At 43.2% G+C, this 25,164-nt stretch overlaps 1 protein-coding gene across 1 annotated transcript in view; it reads right to left on the bottom strand.

The window, feature by feature from the left end:
- FNDC3B (fibronectin type III domain containing 3B) overlaps positions 1–25,164 on the bottom strand; it is a gene marked incomplete at its 5' end in the record, with an annotated part of 174,282 nt that overhangs the window by 31,292 nt on the left and 117,826 nt on the right. The window contains 11 exons of the mRNA XM_082487273.1: positions 5,574–5,854; positions 9,699–9,848; positions 12,024–12,137; positions 14,309–14,481; positions 16,155–16,260; positions 17,097–17,215; positions 17,703–17,774; positions 18,321–18,459; positions 21,537–21,623; positions 22,216–22,390; positions 24,984–25,108. Of these exons, the coding sequence (XP_082343399.1) occupies positions 5,574–5,854; positions 9,699–9,848; positions 12,024–12,137; positions 14,309–14,481; positions 16,155–16,260; positions 17,097–17,215; positions 17,703–17,774; positions 18,321–18,459; positions 21,537–21,623; positions 22,216–22,390; positions 24,984–25,108 (1,541 nt within the window). The remainder of the gene's footprint in view (positions 1–5,573; positions 5,855–9,698; positions 9,849–12,023; positions 12,138–14,308; positions 14,482–16,154; positions 16,261–17,096; positions 17,216–17,702; positions 17,775–18,320; positions 18,460–21,536; positions 21,624–22,215; positions 22,391–24,983; positions 25,109–25,164) is intronic.

Raw genomic sequence — 25,164 nt, 5'->3', positions numbered from 1 at the left:
CTCACCTGTTGTTGCCCTCATCTGCTGCAGGCTGTTCCCGCTCGCACCTTCTGACACACACACCTACGCACGCTCCCCCCCAGCCCACTCCTGACTTTGGAGCAGAGCAAGACTGATGGAAACTCTTAAGCCTTAAAACGGAGATAGGCATCTTTCCCAATGAATGATGATACCGGGAAAGCAAGAATTGATTTATTGACTCTAGCATGGCTGGATGTTGCGAGCCTTCTCCTGCTGATTACACCGCCATACGACTCCTTGTAAGTCGCCACTACCGTTCCAGGTCAGACAGGCACAAAGCACCAGTTCTGGTTTTCTGTGCACGCAGCGGTGTAGCCCAGCCCCAGCCCTCACCTCCCCCTGAACCACAGCAGTGTTTCCTCAATGGATATTAGGCCTTGGAAACGTCCAGAGGGAAGGGGAGAAGGAAGGGGAGGGAGGAAGACCATCTGGAGGAGGAGGGAGAGCACACGGTGGTGGGAGAACACCTTGAACCACGGCACCTTCGCTCCAGCTCAGGTCCTTTCTCCTGTCCCTGCCCCAGCCTGGGACGCTCCGAGCTCCTCCAGCTGGGTGGCACAGCCACAGTGGCTAAGAAAACGCCCACAATTAAGTGGAAACCAATTACTGTTTACAGAACTGATACTGGGAAAAGTCGATTTCTGATTAACATAACTTCCATGATGAAGTGGAAACCAATTACTGTTTACACAACTAACACTGGGAAAAATCAATTTCTGATTAACATCTCTACCTTTGTTTAGAATTAGTATATAGGCATGTAGAAATATTTGCAATAAAACCACTTCCTGAATTCCTTTCAACTTTTTTTACTAATGGTTTCTAAGTAAAAACATCCCAAACACCGTCTTGGGAAGGTGGTTTTTAAAATCTTACAATCACAATTTGAAAGTAAGTTTTTTTGAAACCGGAAGGACTATATTTAGGGATAGTACCTAATTCTGCAGACCCCGGACCAATAATATTTGTATTCATTCTCGCATTTTCCCACTGCATCTTTTAAACATCTAGAAAAAAAGTAAATCAGACCAGGCAAATTTAGAAACCATTAGAAGATCTTTAACAGAGCATTCTAGCTTATAAGATTCTTGACCCAGGAAAATAAACACAGTAAACAGGATGCTATTTTCAGTTTGCTCACAAAAATCCTTTCTATAGTATTCCAACAAACTGAAAAATCACTTTTGAATTAATCTTCAGAGCCTGACATGAGAAGAGTTTGATTCGCCAGTTCCCAGAAGTGGAATGCCCCCAGTTGCAATACAGGCGCCTGGGGAAACCTGGGGGAGTTAAAATGCCACGGACTTCAAACGGGAGGAGAAGCGGCGTGCTCCGCCACCAGCGTCGGCCTGAACGTAAGGCAGTCATCATACCCGGCCTCCAGAACAAGCCAGTCTCACAGATCCCCACTCAGCTGTACTCTACTGGGGCTGGAGCAAGACTTAGTTTTACACTTTGAAGCGTAAATTTTGTTTTATACCCCACTTCAGCACTGCTAACTTGATCATCCATGTGCATTCTTCTCTCTTCATCTTGGAAGATCTCTCCCTCGATACAGTTTAGGAACTCAAAACGTCTAGATTTTTTATTCCTAAACCAAATGAAAATTAAGTTTTGCTATAAAAATTTAATAAGGCTATTATGTATTTCTGCAAACTATGTAACTTCAGAGGAAAATAAGCATCCTTAAAAATCGGAAGTTGTTTTGCAGCGCAGTGTCTCAACAGCACGGCACAATTAACTACAGAAAGCGTTGAGCAAAGCTTGGGAACGGAGTGTAACAGAAAATTGGTATTTCTATTACTGCTGAATACTTATTTAGTGTAGAATATTTATTAACTCAGTTCTAGTTACATCAGTTCACCGAAAACCAGTCCAAGTGTCATTCCCCTATAATGAGGGCTTCATGGCTCTGTCAACGAAATGGAAAGATTGCAGAACTCTGGGGCACATTTCTGCAGCTGCTCGCCAGCAGTGATGTTTAGTGATGTTTAGAGGCATCTGCTTTTTGCAAGAGGAGCGCTGGTCTGTGTCTGCCAGTGGAGAAGTCCTCTTCAAATCACCCCAGTGTTGGCCATCAGCTCCCCGGCAGAGGCGCGCCCCCGTTCCTCCTGCCTCGAAGATGTTTTGGGGTGCAAATCCTTCTTGTGGTGTGCTGGCTGGATTTGCTACTGAGACACAGAAACTGTCAAACTTGTCAGCTTTGAGGACACCTCGGCAGAGCCCGGAGCTTGCTTGGTGTATGTTCGCATTGCTCAAGTATGGCCACAGAAGCTGGAAGCAGTAGCCCAAAGCCAGACCTAAGCGAACGAGTCCAACGGGGTGGACACACGTAGACAGGCTCTTAGAGTCACACCGCTACTCAAAACAATGTTCCTTTCCAGTTTTGGACTGGGTGGATTCATAATAACCGAGATTTGCTTTTAATTTCGAGTTCCCACAAACAAAAACATTGACAGTTAAATTCCAACGCGACTAAAGCATATAAGCCCTTTGCTGATTTACTCCAAATTCTGCAGAAACTTTGGCAAGAGAGTTCAGAGTCTCAAACCTAGTAGTGTTTGGCTTGTTTAGTCTAGGAAAAACAAGGCCTGGAAGAAAACACGTTCACGGCTTTTAAACACAGCAGGGAATAAACACTTGAGAGACAGAAGAGCTAGTTGAGTTAAACAAAGTTGACACGAAAAGAAAAACCATTGGTGAACAAATTTAGAGAATGAGATCAGTGATGTTCTGAAACACTCTTCCGATTAAAACGGGGAGGGCAAAAAACCCACCACCTTTTAGCATACAGCTTGACAAACGTGTTCCTTACGGATACGTTTATCAGGGCACAGACGCTCCCTGATGAAAGACAGGTGTCAAGATAGGCTTGAAGAAGAAACTTCAATGAAAGATTTAGCAATCGACAGCAAAACCACCTCGACAGGTCTATTTTTATCAGCATGGGAGAACACGGAGATGGGAGGGAGGTCAGAAGAATGACAACAGCAACCTGAATTGGCTCAAAGTCTTGTGCCCCTTCACTCATGTGCAGTATTTTCACAAACACCTGAAACTAGGTGAGGCGCTTGTGCAACTCAACTGCAGTCACTTGTGTTCCCCGATAGGCACGAGATGCAAGATTTGGAGGTTTCTTTCTCTTGTTTTATTAAAGAAAAGAGGTTTCATATATTATTACTTCCGATTAGTCACCCACTGGTTTGTGCTCTTCGCAATAATTTCTTTTTTTATTGGTAGGAACTTAGTCTTACAACAATATTTAGGACTGTTGCAGTTAATTCTTGTGCTCTAGCCTTTTCATTTCAGTTGGAGACAAGCAGACTCCCCAACTAAAAAGATGTGATTTAATACGGTGCTTTTTACAAAAGAGAAAAATAAGAATGCAAAAAAACCACCCCAAACCAGTGTGATCTCAGTGTAACAACACTTTTCATGTCAGCAGGAGTAAGAGCTTCACGGACAAGACTGCAGCATGATGGTAAAGAGTAGCGCCCTGCCCATCCTTTCATTCTGTATCTCCATTTCCAGGCTTTGAAGACGAGTACATTTCCCTAAAGGAAGCTGTAGATAACCAAGAACCAGCTAAAAAAAGAGACTGAAGAAGGAAGACTTCAGTGAAGAATTTAGGTGGTTGTGTCGCTCAAAGCTCTCATTTTGCTTTAGCTCTTTTCACTCTTGATTGAACATACGAGGAGAAAACAGGGAGTACGAGACCGCCCCAAAATGATGCAGTTCCACAGCTGGGTAGCCAATGAATAGACAAACTCTTCAATTTCTTCTTAGTTTTATTAGGTTTTTGATTCGTCTTCAATCAGTTGGGTTCCCTGGTCTGGCTTACAGTAAGATCTCGCAGGCACCAGTATTGATGCAAGGCAGAGAGTGAGAAACGTGGGAGGAACATGGGGATGGAGGGAGGTCAGAAGAATGACAACAGCACCCTGAATTGGCTTAAACCCTTGAGCAGCTTTATTCACGTGCAGTATTTGCACAAACACTTTAAAATAGCTTAGACCAGCACGTCTACTAGCAGAGGTGGTCCCACCCTCTTCTACCCCTTCCTCTCTCCGTTTACAAAGTACAAAATATTATTAGCTTTCAAGACGACCAGTTTTCCCAGTCTGGAATGGTACAATAGCACTTTGCTGGCACAAAGGAGGGGACAACACAAGGAAGGAAGAAGTGGCTTCCTTTGGCAGCAATGCTGGCTTGAATTGACCACAAAACTAGGATCTTCAAGAGACAGGAGAAGAAGAAAAAACTTATACTTCATTACTGCCTGCCGAAAAAGGATCCCAGCATTACAAGCCACTGAAGAACTGGAGATGGCGATAATGTAGTCACATTCCCTGGATTTGAGTGATCGGGAATGGAGGGGGTTCTGAATCACCAAATTCCTGTTTCACATTCTTTTTTCAGATTCCCAGAGGGATATATATATATATATATATATATATATATATATAAAAATAAATCAAATCTACATCTTTATTTTTTACTACATGGTTTGAAACCCCAGATACTCTAGGCACAGATCAGGAGCCACTGTAAGCAATATAAGTGCCTTGCTTTAAATAACTCATGGTATACATATTTGTGTATTTGCTACAAGAAGTTCTCTTTTTTTAGTACAGGATAAAATTTGAGAAATAAACTTTTCATTTAAACTCTGCAAGATCTGCAGAATTGTGACCCTGAATGCCTGAATGCAAAAAAAAAAAAAAAAAAAAAAAGAAAAATGTTATAGTAGGTCTGTACCATGACTAATTTTACAACTGTGCAGTCACATTTCAGTTTTTATTAGAACAGTACTTAAAATAGAATTTCTTTTGTCACATCTTCGGCTGTATTGCTGTTCATTGCCTGCACGGAACCATATTTTTTTGTTTGTTTCCATTAGCAATTTGGAAAAAAATATATAAGCCTGAACATTAAAATAACAATAAAATGTTGGCAATGTCACTTAGAAATTTAGTATCTGAACCCATATAAAGAAATTGCTTTTAAATTCAGATTATCTTTTAATTAATCTCCATATGCCAGAAATAAAAAATAGCTCTAGCTATACAAATAGAAGTTCATTGTGTGCAAATTGCTATCCTCTCACAGGGATCAATACAGTTAATAATATAAACCCCTGGAATAGTACTACTAAGCATCTGAAAAAACATGAGATGTCGCATTCTAATTTTAGTTATTTCCCATTTTCTGAATTTATTTACCTACCAGCGTAACCTTACCACAGCAGAGCGACTTAAGAAGGAGAGATCAGAGATAATGGAAGGAGAGGAGGAAGAGGAAAAAGGAAAGTGGGGGGAACAGTATTTGAACACGAAATACCGCAATTCATTCCATAAAGGAATTAATGCAGATTTCTATGCTCCCTAGCTGGTGTTGGGTGTGTTGTGGGTGGGGCTTTTTTTTTTTGGTTAGTTAGTTGGGTTTTTTTCCCCTCACTCTACATGCCATAAACATTTCCCAAGTAAAATTAAGACACGTGATCTCATCCACCACACCAAAAAAAAAAAAAAAAAAAAAAAATTTGTACTCACCGGTATGAGGTTTCGGGAAGCAAATCATTGATAACGTAACTTGTAACATTTCCTACTGAAATGCTGATGTCACCCAGGTCAATGTTGTATGACGTGATCTCAGCTCCGTTATTGCACGGTTCTTCCCAGTTCAGCAGAAGGCACGCGGAGGGTGGGAGGTGATAGGCATCCAGGGGCTCGTCCTCCAGCACAGAGAGGGTAGAGACTGCATTGGGCACGGCCGCGGGGATCCTGCAGGTTACCAGCTCACTGTAGGGTCCAGCGCCTGCCTGGTTAATAGCCTGTGTGTTTTTAAAAAAAAAAAAAAAAAAAAAAAAAGTATTTTTACAGGATAAATGTTCTCTTTCACATGTCTATCAAGTTCATAACAAAGGGCTCTGCAGCCTGGAAGAGCTGCATGGATTCTTCAGAGAATCTGCATTATTCTCTAAAGCGTGATTCATACCCTCTACCTATAGCAGAGCAATTAATATCCTCCTTTGTTACTCAGGAGTATCTCTCAGATAAAGTGGAGAATATTTCTTTTTTCCCTAATAGCTATTTAATCAAACTTAACAGTAATCTTTTTATCAGCAGCAAACTTTGTTTAGCAAGGGAAAATGTCACGGTCATCACGCTGTCAGTGACAGGTGACATCACCTGGTTCAGCAAATTGGCCGCCCTGTACAAAATCCTCAGTATACCGCAGAGTGCATCATCAGACGTTTTCCAGCAGCAGAGCACCCCCAGACAGCGGGGGCATTTGGCCTGCGGAGAGCTACGCTGGTTCCTAACTCAGAGCATGGATAGCTAATTTCATGCTAAAAAGTTTCTGATATATGAATACAGGAACTCAGCACGGCGTGAAGTCGGTGACTCAGAGCTCCCCAGAAGTCACAGCTCACCAGCAAACCACCGCCAAAGCACATAGCTCCGTATGTTCCACAAGAGAGGAGAGCAACCCATTATCAAGCTTCTCATCTTGACTCACAGATCCAGGATCCCAGTGGAAAAAAGTGGAAACCACATTTAGTTTCAAGATCTGGCCCACTTTTGCTCATCAACCACAGAGGCTGTTGTCTTCGCAAGCTCAATGTTGCGCAGTGGTAGAGACCTGGTATTTTATCAGTGGATGCTCAGTGGGAAACGCTGGACACGCTGCACTGGAAAGGCCTAGAAGATGACAAACATTACCTCCCCAGGACTATCATAAGCTCCTGCGCACACAGTCACAGAACCGTGCAGGCTGGAAGGGACCTTGGGACACATCTGGGCCAACCTGCTACTCCCAGCAGGGTCAAAGCCGAACACAGACCAGGTTGCTCGGGGTTTTGTCCAGTCAGGTCTTGAAAAATTACACAGATGGAGATCGCACAGTCCCTCTGGACCACTGTTACAGCCCTTAGTTGCCCACACAGTGATACCTTTTTTCTTTCTATCTCATGTGAACATGTCTATCCTCAACCTTTGCCTGCAGCAGAACTGGACACAGTATCCCAGGTCCTCCTGACTGGCCTGTTACGGACACCACCACCTTCCCTTCATCTGCCAGCCGGGTTCCTCCTGAGAGCGTCCGGCATGCTGCTAGCCCACAAGGTACACGGAGAGCTTGTGACAGCATATTATGGTACAGGCTGAGCTACGGGAGGTCCAGACCTTCAAAACCAGCTTCTGACAGCATCCTCCACCATCCGCATTTCCTTTGCGTTTGGAAAAGTGAGCCCGGAGTCTGCCACCAGATTCCAACTAATTAGCAAAGCCGGATTTGCAATGCTGCCGATAGAACTACGACGGCAAGGAAAGGACACGTCAAACAGTGTGTGATTTCTTATCTATGCTTAACTGTAGTGAATAACTTATTTCTGTTATGCATAATACAAACATAAAGCCATGTTCTGTTTTTCCAGGAGGCATTTTGTTCAATTGAAGAAAGAGATAATAAAGTTAGATTTGTCAGCCTTTAAAAAGCCCTTCAAAACAAATCCTGCTCCAGGGACATCTTCTATTTAGTGAAGCGCTCCGAGAGCTGTTAAAAGCGAGCCTTGCTTTGTGATCTGCCAATTATATTATTTGTCGTGCCTCTAACCCAGTGTTTGGCAATCTGTATCTTGCTCCAAGCAATTTATTTTTAGTGGTGCTTTTAACTGCTTTATTGGACAATCTCATCATCATAACTGATGGGAATTTCATTCTTCTTTGCTTCCTAGATACTTCCCCCCCCCCCCTCCAAAATGACACAATATTTCCCTTTGCAGAAGCCACAATTGTTTTCAGGAATATTCATTACAGGAAAAAAGTTGAGCAACAGTAAAGACAAAATTGTCTGCCCTGCAGTTATATATGCCCGATGTTCAATTTTTATTGAGTTACTGTAGATTGAGATAGCAATACTGAGTGTTTATTAGAAGGCAAAGTAAATGCGGTTTGGGGAATCTTTATTTTTAAAAAGTAAAGATTTTTCTGTTAAAGCCGCTAACAGATAAGAAAAATAGCTGCTATTCTCTCCTTTTTATTTTTTTAAAAAAGGCTAAAATTTCTGGAGCTATTTAACTTTCCTTCTTTGTCTGCTAGACATACTCTGGTTTTGTTTGCCTTTTTTTGTTTGGGTTTTTTTTTTTTTTTTTTTCTGTAATTGTTCAAATGTTCCAGTCTATCTTCTACCAAACTCTTCACCATATAATACACAGATCAGATCTAGAGGATGAAGCCCGCTATAAAGCAACGCACGGGTCACTGACCAACTTCAATAAAACCTCGTAGTGCTGTTGTGCGTTCCATTTAACTTCTGCCCGTGGATTAAATTATACTGGCTGTGTTAAAAACTGAGCAGTTTTGTGCAACTTTTTTGCGGCAGGTAATCGAAAATGAACGCCCACTCGAAATCAAAGATGCCACACTCTTCCCATTTTTAACATCAGGATCTCCTTGAGCTCCCCGCAGAAGTGGTCTCACGGTCTCCTCCCTGCCCGGCGGATGTCGAGCGCTCCCCCTCTTGCGCAAACAAGAGGCACTTTCTGGCTCACGCTTCCAGGCCACTCACAGCTTTCAGTTGGCTTTACCCAACAGTGCCGGCGCAAGGTATGCGGCCAGCTCCGACCCAGTCGGAAAATACAGTTGAGTGTACTTAGAGGTGCGGGGCCCCAGCTCCCTGGCTGCCGGCCAGCTGCTTGAAAGCTACTTCATAAAAATAATAAAAAAAAAAAAAAAATACAAAATTCCATGTCCTGCTCAAAAAAAGAGAAGGAAATACTTGACAGAAGCATGTTGTCCGTGATCAAAGGAACGACCCTGGGTGGTCCCACGCGTTGCCAGCTGGGTGGGTACGTGAACTTTCAGTTGGATTACTGGTGGTATTCTGTCTTCGCATACAAATAAATCTTGTGGAAGAGTACGTTAGGCAAAAATATTTTTACTTCACTCCCACTTGCTTTACCTTCCATTTATTTTTCAGTAGACGTAAAGGAGAAAAAGCACTGTATCTTTATTTTCATATATATGTATAAAAGAAATATAGATGTTAACTACTACTTTTTACTGAAAATAATAGAAGAGATCAGAGAAAAAGAAATCATATAGAGACTGTAGATGAGATCCAATCTTACAAATGTAAGAGACAAAATGGTAAAGATGAGAACTCACTTTCTGGCAGCTACTGTCTCCTATCTACATAGGAGTCTACTCAGCTGGTTTGCTTTAGTTGATAAATGAAACAGATGTTGGAGTTTATTATTTAAGCTAGGGGAATCTTCAAGATCCAGTTGGGAGGTAGACGTTTACATCTTATCACCAAGAAAAAAATATTTTTTTTTTAAAATTGTCTAAAATATTATCATTTCGGTTTAATATCAGAGGGCAAGGTGGCTGTTTAAAGCATTATTCACTGAAAATAAACCACACGATACACAAGAGCAATTTTTGAGAGCTAAAGATATACCAACCCCCTTGTTTATCACTTGGAAGCGTGCAGAATCTAAACTCTTCAGTTACACAGCAACAGTCTGCATTACTTAAAATAAATGTACATACCTTCTGACTTACAGAGCACATAACTTCACAGTGGCTAATGATAAAAATAAAAGCGCAGTGGAAGGAAACTCTGTTTACATCTGAGATTGCCACACGTGCAAAAACTCCTGACTTCCATACCTGTAGCCTACAGCAGTAATGCGCTGCCGCTGACAGTTCACTTATTTCAAAACAGGTCTCTGCACCGTTATACGCAAGTTGTAGAGATTCCTCATCTTCTCCCCACTCCAATCTGTATTCAGAGATGTCGGCACCGGAACATTCGGGACTCTGCAACACAAATATTTATGTGGTTTAAACTCAGAAATGAGCATTTCAGATCTCTGTGTTTCACTAGGTAAGGAATAAAGTACACAGGGAAAAAAAAAAAAACAACAAACAAACCAACCCTTATTTTTAAATTAATACACCATTATTGCAGCAAATGTAAACGCGCTGAATTAGTGCTCCCTAATGGCTTACTGAAACAGGCCAATTCTGCACTAAAATTATCTGATAGAAATTCAGAGAAACGCAGAAAGTGTACGCAGCTACTCTGCTTTTCATCAGGACGCTCGGGAGTAAATTGTCTCTCCCCTGGCTCGGCAGAAGCACGACCGTGGAGAACGTAAAAAAGCATCAGTCGAGCCTCGTCTGATCGAGCCATGAAAACATAGCTCCGGGGGAGCTATTCCCCGCGCCTCCAGCACCTACTCGCGTCACTGGGAAAAGAACCCCCTCACGGGGCGAGGAGCTCATCCGAGGGTTTCAGCGCCAGCCACCCATCAAGCTAATGGTCCCAGTATGGGACTCGGGAGCGTGGACCTGGGTACGTTAACGTCCACAAAAAGATTCTTACGGGAGGTGTATGTCCTCAGCAATCCTTTATCATCCCGAAGTCTGGGGGAACACGGTATAAATACCTGAATTTGCCGGAGATGAATTAGTGCCAGCGCACCCACATGGCTCCCAAACCAAAACGTTTCGTGTTTTTACCAAAACTACCTAAAGCCGTTCTGTGCGGAGTGAAGCAGCTCGGGGAATCAGAAATGCAGAACTGGGGTCCGGGATACGGCAAAGCCTTTGGGATTGCAGCAAGTGAGGTGTCATTCCCGGTAAAAGGCTGCAGAGCATCGCCGCCACGCCGCAGCGACCAACCAGCCCGCACGTGTGCGGGGGCTCCTCCAGCCCTGCCTCCGAGCTTCCAGCTAGCTTCGGAGCAGCGCCCAGCACTGCCTGGCCACCGCTTTCAAACAACGTGTCAAAACTGCGCCGGGATGCACCCCGGTGCGCCCTACAGCCAAAAAAAAAACAACAAACCTCCACAGTCCTTTCCCGCTTTTCCTTTGTTATTTTTATCAGCCAAAAAACGATAGAGTCTTTAAGAAAACGTAACCACTGCAAACCACAATACTCCTTCCACAGCTTCATTTTTTAGTTAGAATAAACAAATATATCCTGCATATAAATACAGAGCCTACCAGAAACGCTGCTGTATTTGCTCTTGGTTGGGGAGCGCAAATGCCCGCCCAGCCACTCACTTAACAGCTAACATTAAAAAGTTTAGTGCGACTTCTGGCTTAGCATCACAAAAAGTTGCAAGTAATATTAACAAATCCCCCCAAACCGCACCAAACGCACCTGTTCCATTATAAAATTAAACTCAGGTTACATTTGTTATCGGGATACGTTGTCAGCACAATCAATTTATTTGAGCACCTCGTGAACTTCAGTAACTTCTCGCTCACCGGGGGCATCCTTTCGTGGGGGGACCCGGCAGATGCAGGGCTGGAACGGCTGCCAGCTTTTAAAAGTCCGTGGCAGAATTACAGCCCCACCGCTCCACATCACAATGTTATTTATGACAACATCCCCTCCTTTCTGCCTTAATTACAGAATATATATATATTTTTTTTTCTAATGACACCGATCAGCCCCTCGGCATTTCAGCTAAGACTTGTTTTGAGAGTCCAGTGTTTAAGATCCTGGAGAATGGAGAAGGAACGCACACTAACTAAAATAAATGTAAATATTTGGGGAAGAGACAAACAATTTTTGAGGGGGAAAAACCTACATTGTAAGCATTTGTGCGGAGTTAATTTCATACCAGAGGCTCCAGCTTCAGCCAAAATCAAATATTTGCCTTCACCATTCCAGCCCAGGACACTCGAACATGCTAAAAGCCTGCAGAGAGCCCTTCTAACCCACCAGCGCTCTATCATCTGACGCCAGCGTAGGAGGTCTCGCGTCTCAATCCTGGTCTGGGTGACTCATGATCAACTTTATGCAATTCTTTAAAGAGAAAAGTAGAGAAGATGATTTCCTGCCATAGGAGAGTTTCTACGTACGCTCTTTTGGGTACCAAACCAGTGTATTCACTCTCAAGCTGGCTTGCAAGTTTTGCCGCGACCGTATTAGTCGGGGTAAGGGAAGATGGAAACGAAGCCATCGGGGCACCTGACTTACCTCCCAGCTCACAAGTACACGCGTGTCGGAGAGAAAGGAGAGGGAAGGTGCTCTGCACTGGCCGGGCGGTCCCGCTGCCGTGGTGACTTCTGTAGCTTCCGAATACGGCCCGTACTAGAGGGAAACGAGGTGTCCGGACATTAATACATAAGCGTACCCCACCTCGCATTCTTCAAAGGCTCACAAGAACAGCGCACAAACTTCTTCAACGCAATAAGCTTTCTCAAAGGTTAGACCGGGCTTCCAGCGCTCGGCACCGAATATCAGAGCGCTGCGTGAGACCACGCAAATGACCGCAAATTAAAATGCGAGGTAAGCTCAGGCAGGAGCAGACAGCACGTACACCCTCCTGTGCGGTGGGGAGGGCCCGTGAGGGTAACCCACCGCCAGTTTACCCAAGAGTGAGAACGCGCACACCGCAACGGCGCGACTGAGGACCAGTTGGTGTCCCTCTACCTTACCTTAAAGCAAAGAGTTCACATGCCTGTGCCATAGCCGGGCATAACTGGCTTCTCACAGATAGAAGGAGGAGCACAGCAACAGTAAAGCACGTATTGGAGTCCAAACCCAGCTTCTTTTCTAGAAAACGCCTGCCACGTTGATTATAAAAGGACAGCACGTGATGGAGCCCAGCCTGGGCTGGAGGCGCAGGGCACGCTGCACGCACGCCGCGCGTGGCCGAGCTCCGCGGGCGGCTGTGCCGACCGCTCAGACAACCGCTGAGCCCTCGGTAGGAGAATAATTTAAAGGCGTATTAGGAAAAGACAAGACAAATTTTAAGAGTCTGGAAAACTGGCTTCAGCCAGCAGCGCGAGGGCAGGAGAGAGATGACGCTGGAAATAGCCTTTCTGAGGCCACTCGAACGGGATAATGAAGTTTGTTCGGTACATCCCCAAGCTAATTAAGAAATCATTCTCCAGAACAAAGCAACTTTGCTGGAAGCAATTAGAGGAAAAACACTGATATTTACTTATTTTGGAATGCAATACCAGCAAGTATGAAAAAAAATGAGCCACTACAAAGGCTGAACATGACTGAAATTCTGAACCCCAGAAAACCTCTCAACAGACGTGTGTCAGTATCTGTGCTATTGCGGAAGTCCAAATGTTGATCGCTTTGTTTGAATTACAAACAACGCACACTTCAAAAAAATCTCATTTATTGACTTCTGCTGTTTTCTTTACCTAACGGGAGGAAAAAAGGTGTCTGCATCTGGTAAAGAGCACGCACTCCCCCCGCTTTTAGCATCTGGTGAAAACAAACACCAAAACGACCAAACCAAAACTGGCCCCCTCATTTAACAAAGGTGGGACTGTTTAAAGCTTTGCAACTTTAAACACTGTTTTGCCAAAAAAAGAAAGGTATAAAAAGAGAGGGGGGAGAAAAAGTCAAGGTATCGTACATCCAAAGCTATCAGTTAGGCCATTGCTTTCATCCCAGCGAGCAAATCCAGTCTCTCCATTATTTAACTCATTTTTCACAAAAATGAAACAGTGGATATTTTAAAGACAAAACAGTTTAACAGACTTGCATCTTTTTTTAATACCTAAGTTAAGTTTTAACAGAAGTTCTCCCTGAACGTGAATCACTTTATTTTACATTTGGCATCAAGATTTCCTGGGAACAAATGCATCAATACACATGGACTGTTGCTGGGACTGCCTTTATAAAAAAAAAAAACAAAACAAAAAACAAACAAAAAAAAACACCTCGGAAAGGGGCAAGCAGAACCAACCCAAAGCTCAAAGCTCACTGAATGAACAAGATCTTTCAAGAGATCTCTGGGACATCAGAGAAAATTTCTGATGTACTTGGGAAGGCACATCTTCCAAGGAAATCATATAACAAAAAAAAAAAAAAATCAAATTTATAAAGCAGGTATTTTTTTTCAAATTCAAAGAAAAAAAATATCATTAAGAATGCAAGCTTTCATCCAGTACCTGACTGGAATTTCAGGGATTGTTTTTACACAGATTTAAAACAAAAAGAAGGAATGCAGCAGAAAGGGAAATAAACAGATTCCTCCTTGTAAGCAGGTATGTCTTTTAGCAGGGATTTTGCACGTTTTGGTGCAGCTGATTTTGGCCAGTCAAATGTTCTTTCCCAAAAGCTCTTCCTCAAAAGTTCCTTCAAGCATTTCTCACTTTCTTCTCCTTTTGCCCATCAGCCCATCACCTTTCTGACCAGCAGCACTAAGACAATCACTCTGCAGAATCGCCCATCTCGGGCACAGTACCACCTCCGGTGAGAAAAACCCAAAGCACGCTCCGGCACGCTGCACGTACCCCGCCATCGTTCAAAGCTCTCACTCGGAACCGGTACGTTGCTCCAGGAAGAAGGTTGCTGACGGTGCACTCCAGATCAGGCCCATGATAGACTTCAGAAACCACTTCTTCGGGCTCTGTCATTTCTACGCTGTACTCCGAGACGGGACAGCCACTTTCTGATGGAGGGATGTCTAGCAAGAAATCGTGTAAGCCATTAATAACATAAGGAAAAATGCTAGGAAGATTAATTTTTTACTTCACATACCACATAAATATGTATATATATGTGTGTGTGCTTGCGTGTATACACATACACGCTATCGGCAATGATTTTTCTCTTCGACAGATGCCTTACCTGCAGTATCTCACCCATGTACATAATTGACATTTTTAAAGCAAATAAATAAAATTACACATAGCCCCAAACATTCACCAGGTCAGATCGCCACATGCAAGAGCAGCAGCTCCCCCAGGGCAATAATCTGTCACCCTGGGAAGTTGTGTTTGATGCCAGAAGGTGTCCAGCTACTTTTTAAGCAGAACACAGTAGCTACCATCCTCTCCCGAGGATGAAAAAAGCTTCTCGGCTTCTATCCCCCAATATTAAGGTGGTGGTGTGTGCAAAAAAACCCCCAATTGTTCAGTGAGGCAGAAGAGAGGAAAGGTATAGAAAGCTGCACAAAGACTGGGACTAGCGCTGAATACATCCTTTCTGGGTCAGAGGGAAACGAGGGGGCACACGGTGGCTGGCTGACCCAGCCTTTGCCAGCTAGGGTTGGACACAGGCTGAGGTGGGTCATGTGCACTCCAAAACGACCGCTTACACATGGGATTTCTGGCCAAGCCTCATTAACACCCAATAGAAACACAAACAACCGCCATCCTCCGACTTTATTAGTCACACTGCCAACATTTATGAGATTCTACATCTCTGTACAATGATCTAAACCCTGTGCTTCACCTGGAATAAGAGCTTTTCTGGGAAACTGAATTTGTTTTCTGTGCCTGTATCTGTTTTGTTGTGGACACCTTTTTCCTCGTGAAAACAACACATTTGATAATATTTGCATATTGTGTTACAAGCCAGTACCGCAGAATCAACCTGCCTGGGGTTCTGAAAAGCAGTGCTCCACTATAAGGTACAGTCTTCCAGGAAACCACGTGGCATCTTGGATGCAAAGGTGAACTTCTAATACTGGTTTTGAGATATATTTGTCAGTTAGAAATGGTGGTACTGCTCTAGAATTTACCTTAACGAATGACACCACAAAGAATTTTGGATGCTGCAAGATTATGATAGTAAAGAAAAAATTTGTTGAATACCGGCACGTACCTTGTATTCTGAAAAATGTGCGTTTTTTGACAGTTTAGTGTCATGTCCATGGTCCACAGCCTTTGCAAAATTAGAGGCGTCCGATGAATCATGTGTGCTATGCTGCGGACCAGGTTTAAATGCCACCCAAACCCCTCAATATGTTCTAACTCAAATTTCTGAGAGAAGTCCCATATTAGAAGTAGCAAAAAGCTTCTGCTAAGTCAATAGTGCACAGGCATAAATAAAAGATCTTGAATCACGTGGTATTTTTGCAATGAAAGGGTGGATATTCTAATATAGCTGATAGTTTATAGCCCTGAGACAGAGACGGGTCCTAACCAACAGCAGAGGGAGGACAGTGTCAGGCCTAAAGGAGGACAGCCAAGTTTGGAGACCCAACGCAGAGTCACAACAGTCAACGGGAAGTCACACCTCCCACTTGCCCGGACTTTTCACGAGGTCTAGCAACAGAAATAAAAGCTAAGGCAAGTTTAGCGACTAACAGTCAAGATCAAAGCCATTGAGTAGCGCCGTGCTCTGCTGGCTTACCCCATTGTAGCTGCACTTCTTTGTGCTTCGGCTTCCCCAAAACTCTCGGTGGCCGGCAGTGGCCTGGTGCAACGCTCAGCGTACGGACAGGTAAACTTTCGGAACACTGGAAGAGAACAAGCGCTGAAGTTAGCTCTCCGGTACGATTACCGCCTGCAAAGCGAGGCATGGCTAGGAAGTGGCGCAAGAAATTGGTTTCTACAGCCACCACTTAATAGAAATTGATATAAACAATAAAGGATAAGAGATGCAATTAAGCACGTTACTTCGAAACACAATTAATGGTTCTTTCATTAGCATACTCGAAACCATAGCAGAGGAAATGTTGATGGCTAATTTCGTGCGGCTCTTTATTTTAATCTTCCTTGTTTTTAAAATAGTATCGAGGCCTAAAGTATTCAATCATAAAAAAAAACAAAAACATCAAAGCAGGAGGAATAAAAGTGTAGGTACTGAAATGATCTTAAATAATTTTTAAATCGTTTTCCGGCTGGAAAACGGAACCCAAAATTTTAAAGAAGAATTCAGCCACGTGAAAGGTAATTAATTGTTACAACAAACTACCCCTACTGCTTCTTCACTCACCGGCTCTGCTCAGTACGTGCTCAGGTACATGAGAGGCTGTGGCCTCTCTCAAGCAGGGGGCCAGAGCAGACACACACAACGGCCTTTTCCAGCATAAGTATCAATACCTACAGATGGGTTTTGAGGAAACGATATCTCACCAAATGACAATCTGCCTGAAAAAAACCCATCAAGTACACACAGAAGTCTTCCAAAATTCAGCAACTTGCAATATAAGATTAGCTGCAATCAGCGTAGCTTTACCGTGCTACGGGAAAAATACTTCCTTTTTAAAGCAGAAACCTTTTTACCAAAAATAGCAGATAAATCTCTGAAAAAATTTAAAACTGATAGTCCTTATTGTTAAATAACACTTACCTGACTGTGTCCGCCAGTGCTGATACAGCATGCCCGGAGTTTATACAAAGTGCCTGGTTTCAAGTGAGTACAGGTATATTCTGTAGCCGATCCACTATACGCCACTTCCCATTGATTTGCTAAAAAAATGAGATATATCCAAGTTTAGAGAAGAAAAACGCAACAAGTTTACTAGTGTCTACAAAATCCTTAATGTGGTCTTCCACAAATGATGTATTTCAGGAAAGTCATCGGTGTTAATATTACTATGAATATTATTCCTGCTTAAAGACATACATAGACATATATACAAATATATATTCTTACAAAGATAAATATTTCTGAAGTATATTAAAAATATTAAATCCAACAGTAGGTCCAGCCATATAACCTAAAATTCCACCAGTATTAGAGAAAAAGAACATACTTTTTAAAAACCACAACAAAAAATCCCCCAAACCCAACCCAAACTCTCCCAAGAACTCTGCAAGTTTTAAAGCTGCAAGTGACTAACTCAGTTTCAGTCATATGAACAGCATTAGTGCATTAATGATAATAATAGCCCAAAGGGTCTTCTTTATAGCAGCTATAATGGATTGAAATGAAGACAACTTTTTTCAAGTTTACCTTCCGGACTTCCTTGAGAAATCTCTAACAGATACTTTAGGATCTCTGAACCACCATTATCCTGTGGAGGATCTGAAAAAAATAAGGCAAGTTGTTAGTAAATCAAGATTAGGAGTGAAACGTAACAAAAAGATTACAGAACTGGTTTCTGATTCTGCTGCTTCTCCTCCACCAAGCAGTTTATAGCAGAAGTGGGCAGCAGGCGTTCGTGTTCAGCATGAGTCAGAGCAAGGCAGCCGGATAACGATGCTACGAACAAGTACGGCAAAAGCACTGAAAGAGATGCAGCACGGAGACCTGCCCCATCGATAAAGGAAGCAGCTGGAATGGTGGACATGAAGTGGAAGGTGAAAAGCCTGAAGATGCACTTGAGCGCGAGTGCAAGTTAGTCAAGAAAAACAAGGAACGCTTTTGATTCTGAAAACACAAGCACCTCTACACATCTTTTAAAATATTAAAAAAATGAAGTTGTCAAGCTCTCCGAACACGTTCAACTTCGGACTGAGAAGCAGCATGAAAAAAAAAAAAAGTCTAAGTCCTAATACACATTTACATAATTTTTATTTGAATTTATTACGACTCAAAAAAGCTCTACTATGACAAACTGTACTGCCTTACCCCACTTCACACTAAAGCCGTGAGATGTTATTGGCCCCTTAATGATGGGTCTGGTCGGAGGTCCTGGCCTGTCTGGGCTTGTTGTACAGACCAACACTTCGCTGGGAGAACTCTTTCCTTCCACATTAGAAGCAAACAGCTGAAACAAAACCACAACAAGTTTACCATTGTTTACTGTAACTGCTTTTCTGACAGTTCTACGTGAGACTTCTTTTAGTAATTGCACAAATATCATTAAACTGGAAAGCATGTCACATCCCAACAAAGTGTGGGGGATTCTAATAACAGATATCAGATTGTCACGTTGTTTCTTTACAAACCACATTGATTTTTCCCCTCCCTCCACTAGCAATACATCATGACATGTTTAAGATAAGAGCACTGCCGGTTTTCCCTTTAAAAAAAGGCACATGGCAACTTGCAGTTATTTACTCATAAAAGACGAAACCGATGACAATAGCTATGCTATTTTTGTTTCGGAGGTATTTCACACTGCTATTTAAACCAAATTAATTCAGAGTATCAGTCATCACACAATGAAAAGCTGAAGTAGCAGGACACGCAAACAAGAAACGCATCACCTACAGCCGCCGAAATGAGCAGGATGCGCACAAAGTAAACTTGCTCAGCCAAATCCTTCGTCTCTACTCAAGAAGGCTTCTGCCGGCTTCAGGGAGAAGGCTGCTAAGCTAAGAGAAGACGTGAGGACCCGGCCAGGAGACTGAGCAGGTCGGGATCATATGAGAACCCCCAAACGGTCCAATGCTCTGTGGCTGCCGAGAGCTGCATTAGCTCATGCTGGTCTCTGGGACGGAGACCTACTGCCAAAGGAGTGAGTAATAAGGTATCTATTATAATTGCTCATTGTAAATATAAGCTAGCAGGAACTTTTCCACTTGGGAAGCTCCGTTATTCTCAGGAGCATTCATTTCTATCCTTTCTTCTAGCATGGGCGTCTGAGGAAAACAATTTGTAATTTTTAAGGCCAAAAAAGTAATTGAGGTTCTGTAGCTCATATGCTCTCACTTTAAACAAATCACTAAAGCCAGTATCAACTCCGGTCTACCGTCTCATGGTTCTTCTCTGACTGTTCTCCAATTTAAGACGCCTTGCCACGAACATCAGATACACAAGCTAGACAAACATCCCAGTAACAGCTCTGGGGGATCAGCGTGAGCTGCAAATGTGATGCAACATTTATAAATTCCCCTATTTGTACAACTAAAGATTGCAGTAGCCTGGCAGGAACTGAAAATTCATATTGATTGTTCAAGCAGGATCTTTAGCACTTTTTCAGAGCCATGGCTTCCCCAACCTAGAGTCCCCCATCTTCTTACTAGGAATAAAAAGAAATTTTGTTTGCTTCCAGGTCACTAATAAAATTATGAAATAGTATACACCAGCACTGCTTTTTGTGGAATCTCACCAGAAGCAGCCACTGGCGATTCCCTTCTACGCTGACACGTCAAACACTTTAGAGAATGGAATTTCTGCACCTTGTCGTGTTGTGTGCTGTATCGTTCGCCCTTCTGTGCCAAACTCTCACTCGGTACCGAACAAACGCCTGTACAGCAGTGTATTACACTACCACTGTCACTTTAATTAACCAACCTCTGTTTCATCAAAAATGTTAGCGGGATGTCTCATCTGTAAGCACACACTGTCTGGCATGAATTAAATTCCCCCCTTAATTCTTTATTATTAAGGGGGTTCCCCAAAGAACCATACTTTGCCAGAGACAAGCCCCGAACTTGCCCGATAGCCCCCATCGCGAGTTTTAAAGCACTGCTGTGTCTGTGTCCGAGTTGGGTTTGTTTGCTTGTTTCGTTATATAGTTTTGGGGATCCTTCCCCACGTTCCGTAGCTAATTAATGGTGGTCCGCATGCAACAAGGGAACGTCTCGGCGCTGCGTCAGATCAGAGCTGTGCTTGTAGCCAGTGACACAAGGCTACAAATCTGCCCTGATATCAACCCAGTTGTGTAAAAGTCGTGTTTAATTTGAAAGCAGAGCCGCAGAGAGGCATTAACTGTCCTGTTCCTCAGACAGCCGCAGCAGCTTTTACAATGCTACACTAAAAAGCATCATCTCCCAGGGACACTGCAACAACCTGCCAGTTCTTCATGCAACTTCACAAGGTCTTCTGTCCCACAAAGGAATACATGCAAAGTTGTTTTTAAGGATTTAAATGAGTCTTTGGGTAAAGTTGTTTTGTTATATATACCATATATACCATTACCTTGTTAATATATCAAGACCTACAGAAGCCAAATGTTTCTGAATCGACACAAGCCTATGGCACCCTTCTCTCACTGTGCCATTTACAAACAACATGAAGCTGCTTCCAGACACTGGTTCCATTTGGCGATGCTGGAGCACAGCGGACATTGGCTTTACTGACAGCTCCTCGCCATCTGCAGAGGGACGGTGCGGCCCAGTGCCATCTCGTGGAGCCATCTTGGCTCCCCGCTTGGTTCAGCCACTACGGTGGATGGCCCAGCATGGGGACGGACGGACGGACTGACTGACAGCCCGGCCGCAGGGACCACAGGCCACACTACAGCTCATCTGGTAAAAACCTCACCGTCTTCTCCTCACCCGGCACTCGTGTTGTGCTTGATGGTTTCAGTAGCAGTGAGGCAGATGTCTGAATTTTGCGACTGCAAACAGACTTCAGAGCATCCCTCTTGGGGGGGTCTGTAATTAGGAGCACCCACAGAGCAGGAGATACCAGCACCGCTAAAAAAAACAGTTCCGAAGCCAGCCACGTGTATGTATGAGGTCAAAAAGCTCCGATTTCTGCATTAGAGGGGAAGACGAGCCCCTGAGCTGGGGAAGGAAGCCGTGCTTGCCGGGCTCCGTAGAGCGTCTGCTCCACTGTGCAGAAGTGGGATTGGTTTTGTGACGACAGATCAGGTTTTTGGGGAGCAATGCAGCCAACTACAACCACCTCAGGCCCTGAGCCACACTTTTACAAGATCATACCTGACAGCACGCAGCACCAAGAACCGTGCCTGTTTCAAAAGAGCTGAGCAAAGAGCATCTTATGTAGCAAAAGCAAAAATACAACTTTGGTTTAACCTATTAGGTCTTCGTATGAGATAAGTTTGTATTCGATAGCTCAATTTTGCAGGTAGTACTAAAGGGTCCCTACAGTACCTGGAAGAAAACCCGACACAGAGAATATTATGCAATGCCAAGAGAAAAAAGATTTTACCCTGAATTTATACTGCGTGCTTCTTCTGAGATTCTTCACAGTACAGGCTTGCTCCTCTCCAGTGTACTTTGGGTGAAACACACTATCCTACAAAAAAACAAAACCAAACAAATTCCCGTAACCGAGGAGTCTGAGGAAGTGCTCTCTGTATTACAGTCTGTAGCCAGAACACATTATAGCAAAGGGGCTTTATAGTCAAGTGCTTTTTTAAATTATCATTATTACTTTTAATCTGCAGGGCCACAATAATTTTCCTTCTAGAATGATGGTGCAACTGACCTGAGTAATATAATTCTGCTGTGAAATAAGCACAAAACCAATGATGACAGTTCAACACATGTAACAGAAACCGAAGTGGCAGATGACAGAACGCAAGCACACCACGCAGCGGCGAGAAGGGCACAGCAGGCTGAACTGGCTGAGGACGAGCTCCCCTACGCCTTACAGGCTCCTGTGAAGCTTTGTGAAGGAATCATGGATGACAGCACAGCTTTTTAGCTAAGGATTCCCGGTTCTGCTGCGGAGCAGAACAAATCACACAGCTCCATCCTGCCAAGCACCCAGTACTCCTAAAAGACCCTGCAAAGCAGCAATCCACAATCTTCTCGGTGACGTTGAGCTAATAAATGAAAGCTCAGTCTAAGTCAAGTGGTGTACTTAATAGCAACACGGTACTTACATTATCCTCTTCCTGAATTTCCAGGGTGTAGGAAATCACTTCCTCTGGTGTACATCCTTCTACTTTATTCCACTGCAACGCGATCCACGTAACGCCAGCTCGAACAAGCCTTGGTGCAGAAGGGGTCTGAGGAATATTACCTGCAGTGTAGCATACCACCTCCTGGCTGTACCCACTGCACGGGGACAGAGGAGAGAGAGGAATATCAAAACAAAACAAAACTAAAAAACCCAAACCTCAGTGTATTTCGAGAAATATTTCGCATTTTAAAAAAATCCAGACCATGTTAAAATTGCCCAGGTGGAAAAGATGAGCACCTAGTTAGGCAATGACAGAACGAAGAACAGAAAAAAAAATAATGCAGGATTATGTGTGTCCTTATAGTAATTTTTTACAGATCTCATCACAATAATATTGGAAAAAATAGTATTTGATTGCCTAAAATTATTAACTTAATATTAACTGTGAAGCAGAGGAAAATCTCATTTAAAAAAGAGGAACTAAAACATCAGAAATAAAGCCTCAAGTTTTCAATTTTTAGGCGTTGACCTTGAGATGCAGTTTCCACCTTCTATAAACTCAGAATACAACTTCTATTTAAGCTACACCTCTGGAAGCCGAGTGCTCCAGCAAAGCTAGTCCCACTGTTTCAGACATCCTCCTCCAAAGAAAGCAGGGAGAATTTATCCAGTCATGACCGTACGTGCTCAGCACCACGTAGGAGCCGTCTGGTGCAGGCACAGATACCTTCCAACCCTCCAGGCTGGCTCTTCTCCTTTCTGACTTTTCCTGCCCAAAATTCCTTGTGTTTGAGCATAAAGTCACTCTTTCACAGAGCTCAGGTTGCAACCAGAGGGAACATCCACAGCAGAGGAGATGCAGACTCTCATCTTGTCTAAATCCCAGCACACAACGCCTTGAACTGTAATAGGCAGTTGTGTCGAACAAGTGTAGGATGAGACCTTTTAAGATTCCATGCAGAATATATTATTTTCAATGGAAATTTGAGAACAAAGTTTAAACCAGACATCTTCTGGTGAATTTTCAGGAGGACACCACCAGACCTCTCAACTGAAGGTAACGTTCTTGCAATTTGCAAATCTGTTTTCAAAGCACTAGCGTATTTTGTTCCTTTAAGTCATCGCATGAATTTAATACACACAAAGCGCCACATCTCCTTTTTCTGAGTCTTCTTTCTCAAAAATAACACATTTGTTGAAATATTTTTATAGTAAAAAAAAATAATCCACCTATAACACCCAAACAGGACAAAACCCAAACACAAACGGTAAGTCTACAAGCATTACAACCAACCAAAACCATCTTACGACACGAAGTGTTAGATGACATTACCATGTCATAATTTTGAGTGCTGTCTATAAAAATAAGCCATGTGCTGTTGGGGCTTATCTCATAGATTAACACAGAGCAGCTGACCATAAATACAGTTCTTGGCCCATTCCCTCCTCAACAGTCTGAGAAAAAAAAAAAAAAAAGAGAGAGAGAGAGAAGAACAACAAAAAAGAGGGGCAGGGTTGAAGCATGCCCTAAGATATTTCAAAAATCTGGAATCTGGCAAAGAGAAGAGATGCCAAAACTGGGAACTTTGCACAAAACTGGTGGTCTCCTTCCATTTACACTCAGCAGCTCCAGCTCAAGTCTCTCTCTCTCTCTCTCTCCCCAGTTCAAGTATTATTTCAATAGGGAGGGAAGTAATCTTGCAAGAAGTTGGCAAAAGGGACTCCGCGCATACACGAACAGTCCCAGCACATCTCAGGGGGAAAATACAAGAATATGAATAAAGTAACTTTTAAAAGCTACTTATTACCAAGACATTTGTGTTCGGGAAGAGAGAACAATACAGGAACCTCTCGCAGCGAAACACATCCTTATATACCGCTAGTGTTTCTTTTTCTGTCCTTGTAATAATGATTAGATCCTGTTTAACTAAGAAGGACAATAAAGGAGTATACAGAAGCGCTGGATGTTTAGTTTCTTCACAGCTAAACTTTTCCTGCTTTTTCCTGCTTTCCTTCCGTGAGCGCAGAGCCCCCGCAGCACGACGGCTCTTTTGGGCACGCTCTGGTCCTCAGCTGCGGCACATTTTAGCCCAGTGCTCCCTAGGAGCTCCTGGAGGGTTGCAAGGAGCCTGATTTCTCCTCATCTTTCGTTTGGGCGCATCTGTTCACGTGCAAGGAGAGGTAAAACTTGAAACCCATCTTGCAGAGCGCTCGGGTGTGCCTGTCCTCTCTCACCCTTCTTTCCCACCCCATCAGCCTGCCCTGCTGAAGAAGGAAGGGACTGTACTGCTGAAAAAGAGACAGAAGGGCTTTGCTTTAAACCAGAAAAATAAATATATCAAGATTCCTTTCAAAATCTGTAACTCAACTTCCTCTCGCTTGTTTTTCTTGGTTCACAGAGGTCCCTAGTGGGAATTTTACAGAAAGACATATTCTTTTTGTATTAGGAATAGACCACAAAACACTATTTAACACCTCAAAAGGACCTTATCTTCTCAGGCTGACCTCATCCCCCTGAAGGTATGCGGCGATTCCCTGAGAGGTGAACAATACCACCAGGGAAAGCGTGACTTACTTTAAAGCATTAATAATAGCGCAAATGTCAGATATTTAACTCAAAACCATAAAGAAAACAAACACACACACACACATATACCCCCAGAAATTCCTCTTTACGCTGCTATTGATAGTTAAAACTTCTCAACTACCACTTTTTCTCAAGAAAGAGCGTACCCTGGGATAACTTACCTAGTACCGATGTCATTCTGAGCTGCTAATCGGAAGGTGTAACCCAAAGCCGGACAGAGCTTCGTCAACTTGCAGTGCTTCTGGCTTCCAAAGTAACATTCTCTGAAACCACTGTTCCTCTTTCCCTAGAAAGAGAGCGATCTGTAAGCGGATAGCTATGAAACAAAACCACACGGTGCTC

This window comes from Vanellus vanellus, assembly GCF_965231255.1.
Source record: "Vanellus vanellus genome assembly, chromosome: 8".
NCBI classification, from domain to species: Eukaryota; Metazoa; Chordata; class Aves; order Charadriiformes; family Charadriidae; genus Vanellus; species Vanellus vanellus.
Note: the sequence above shows the minus strand (reverse complement) of the source record. Positions and strands in the feature narration are given on the sequence as shown.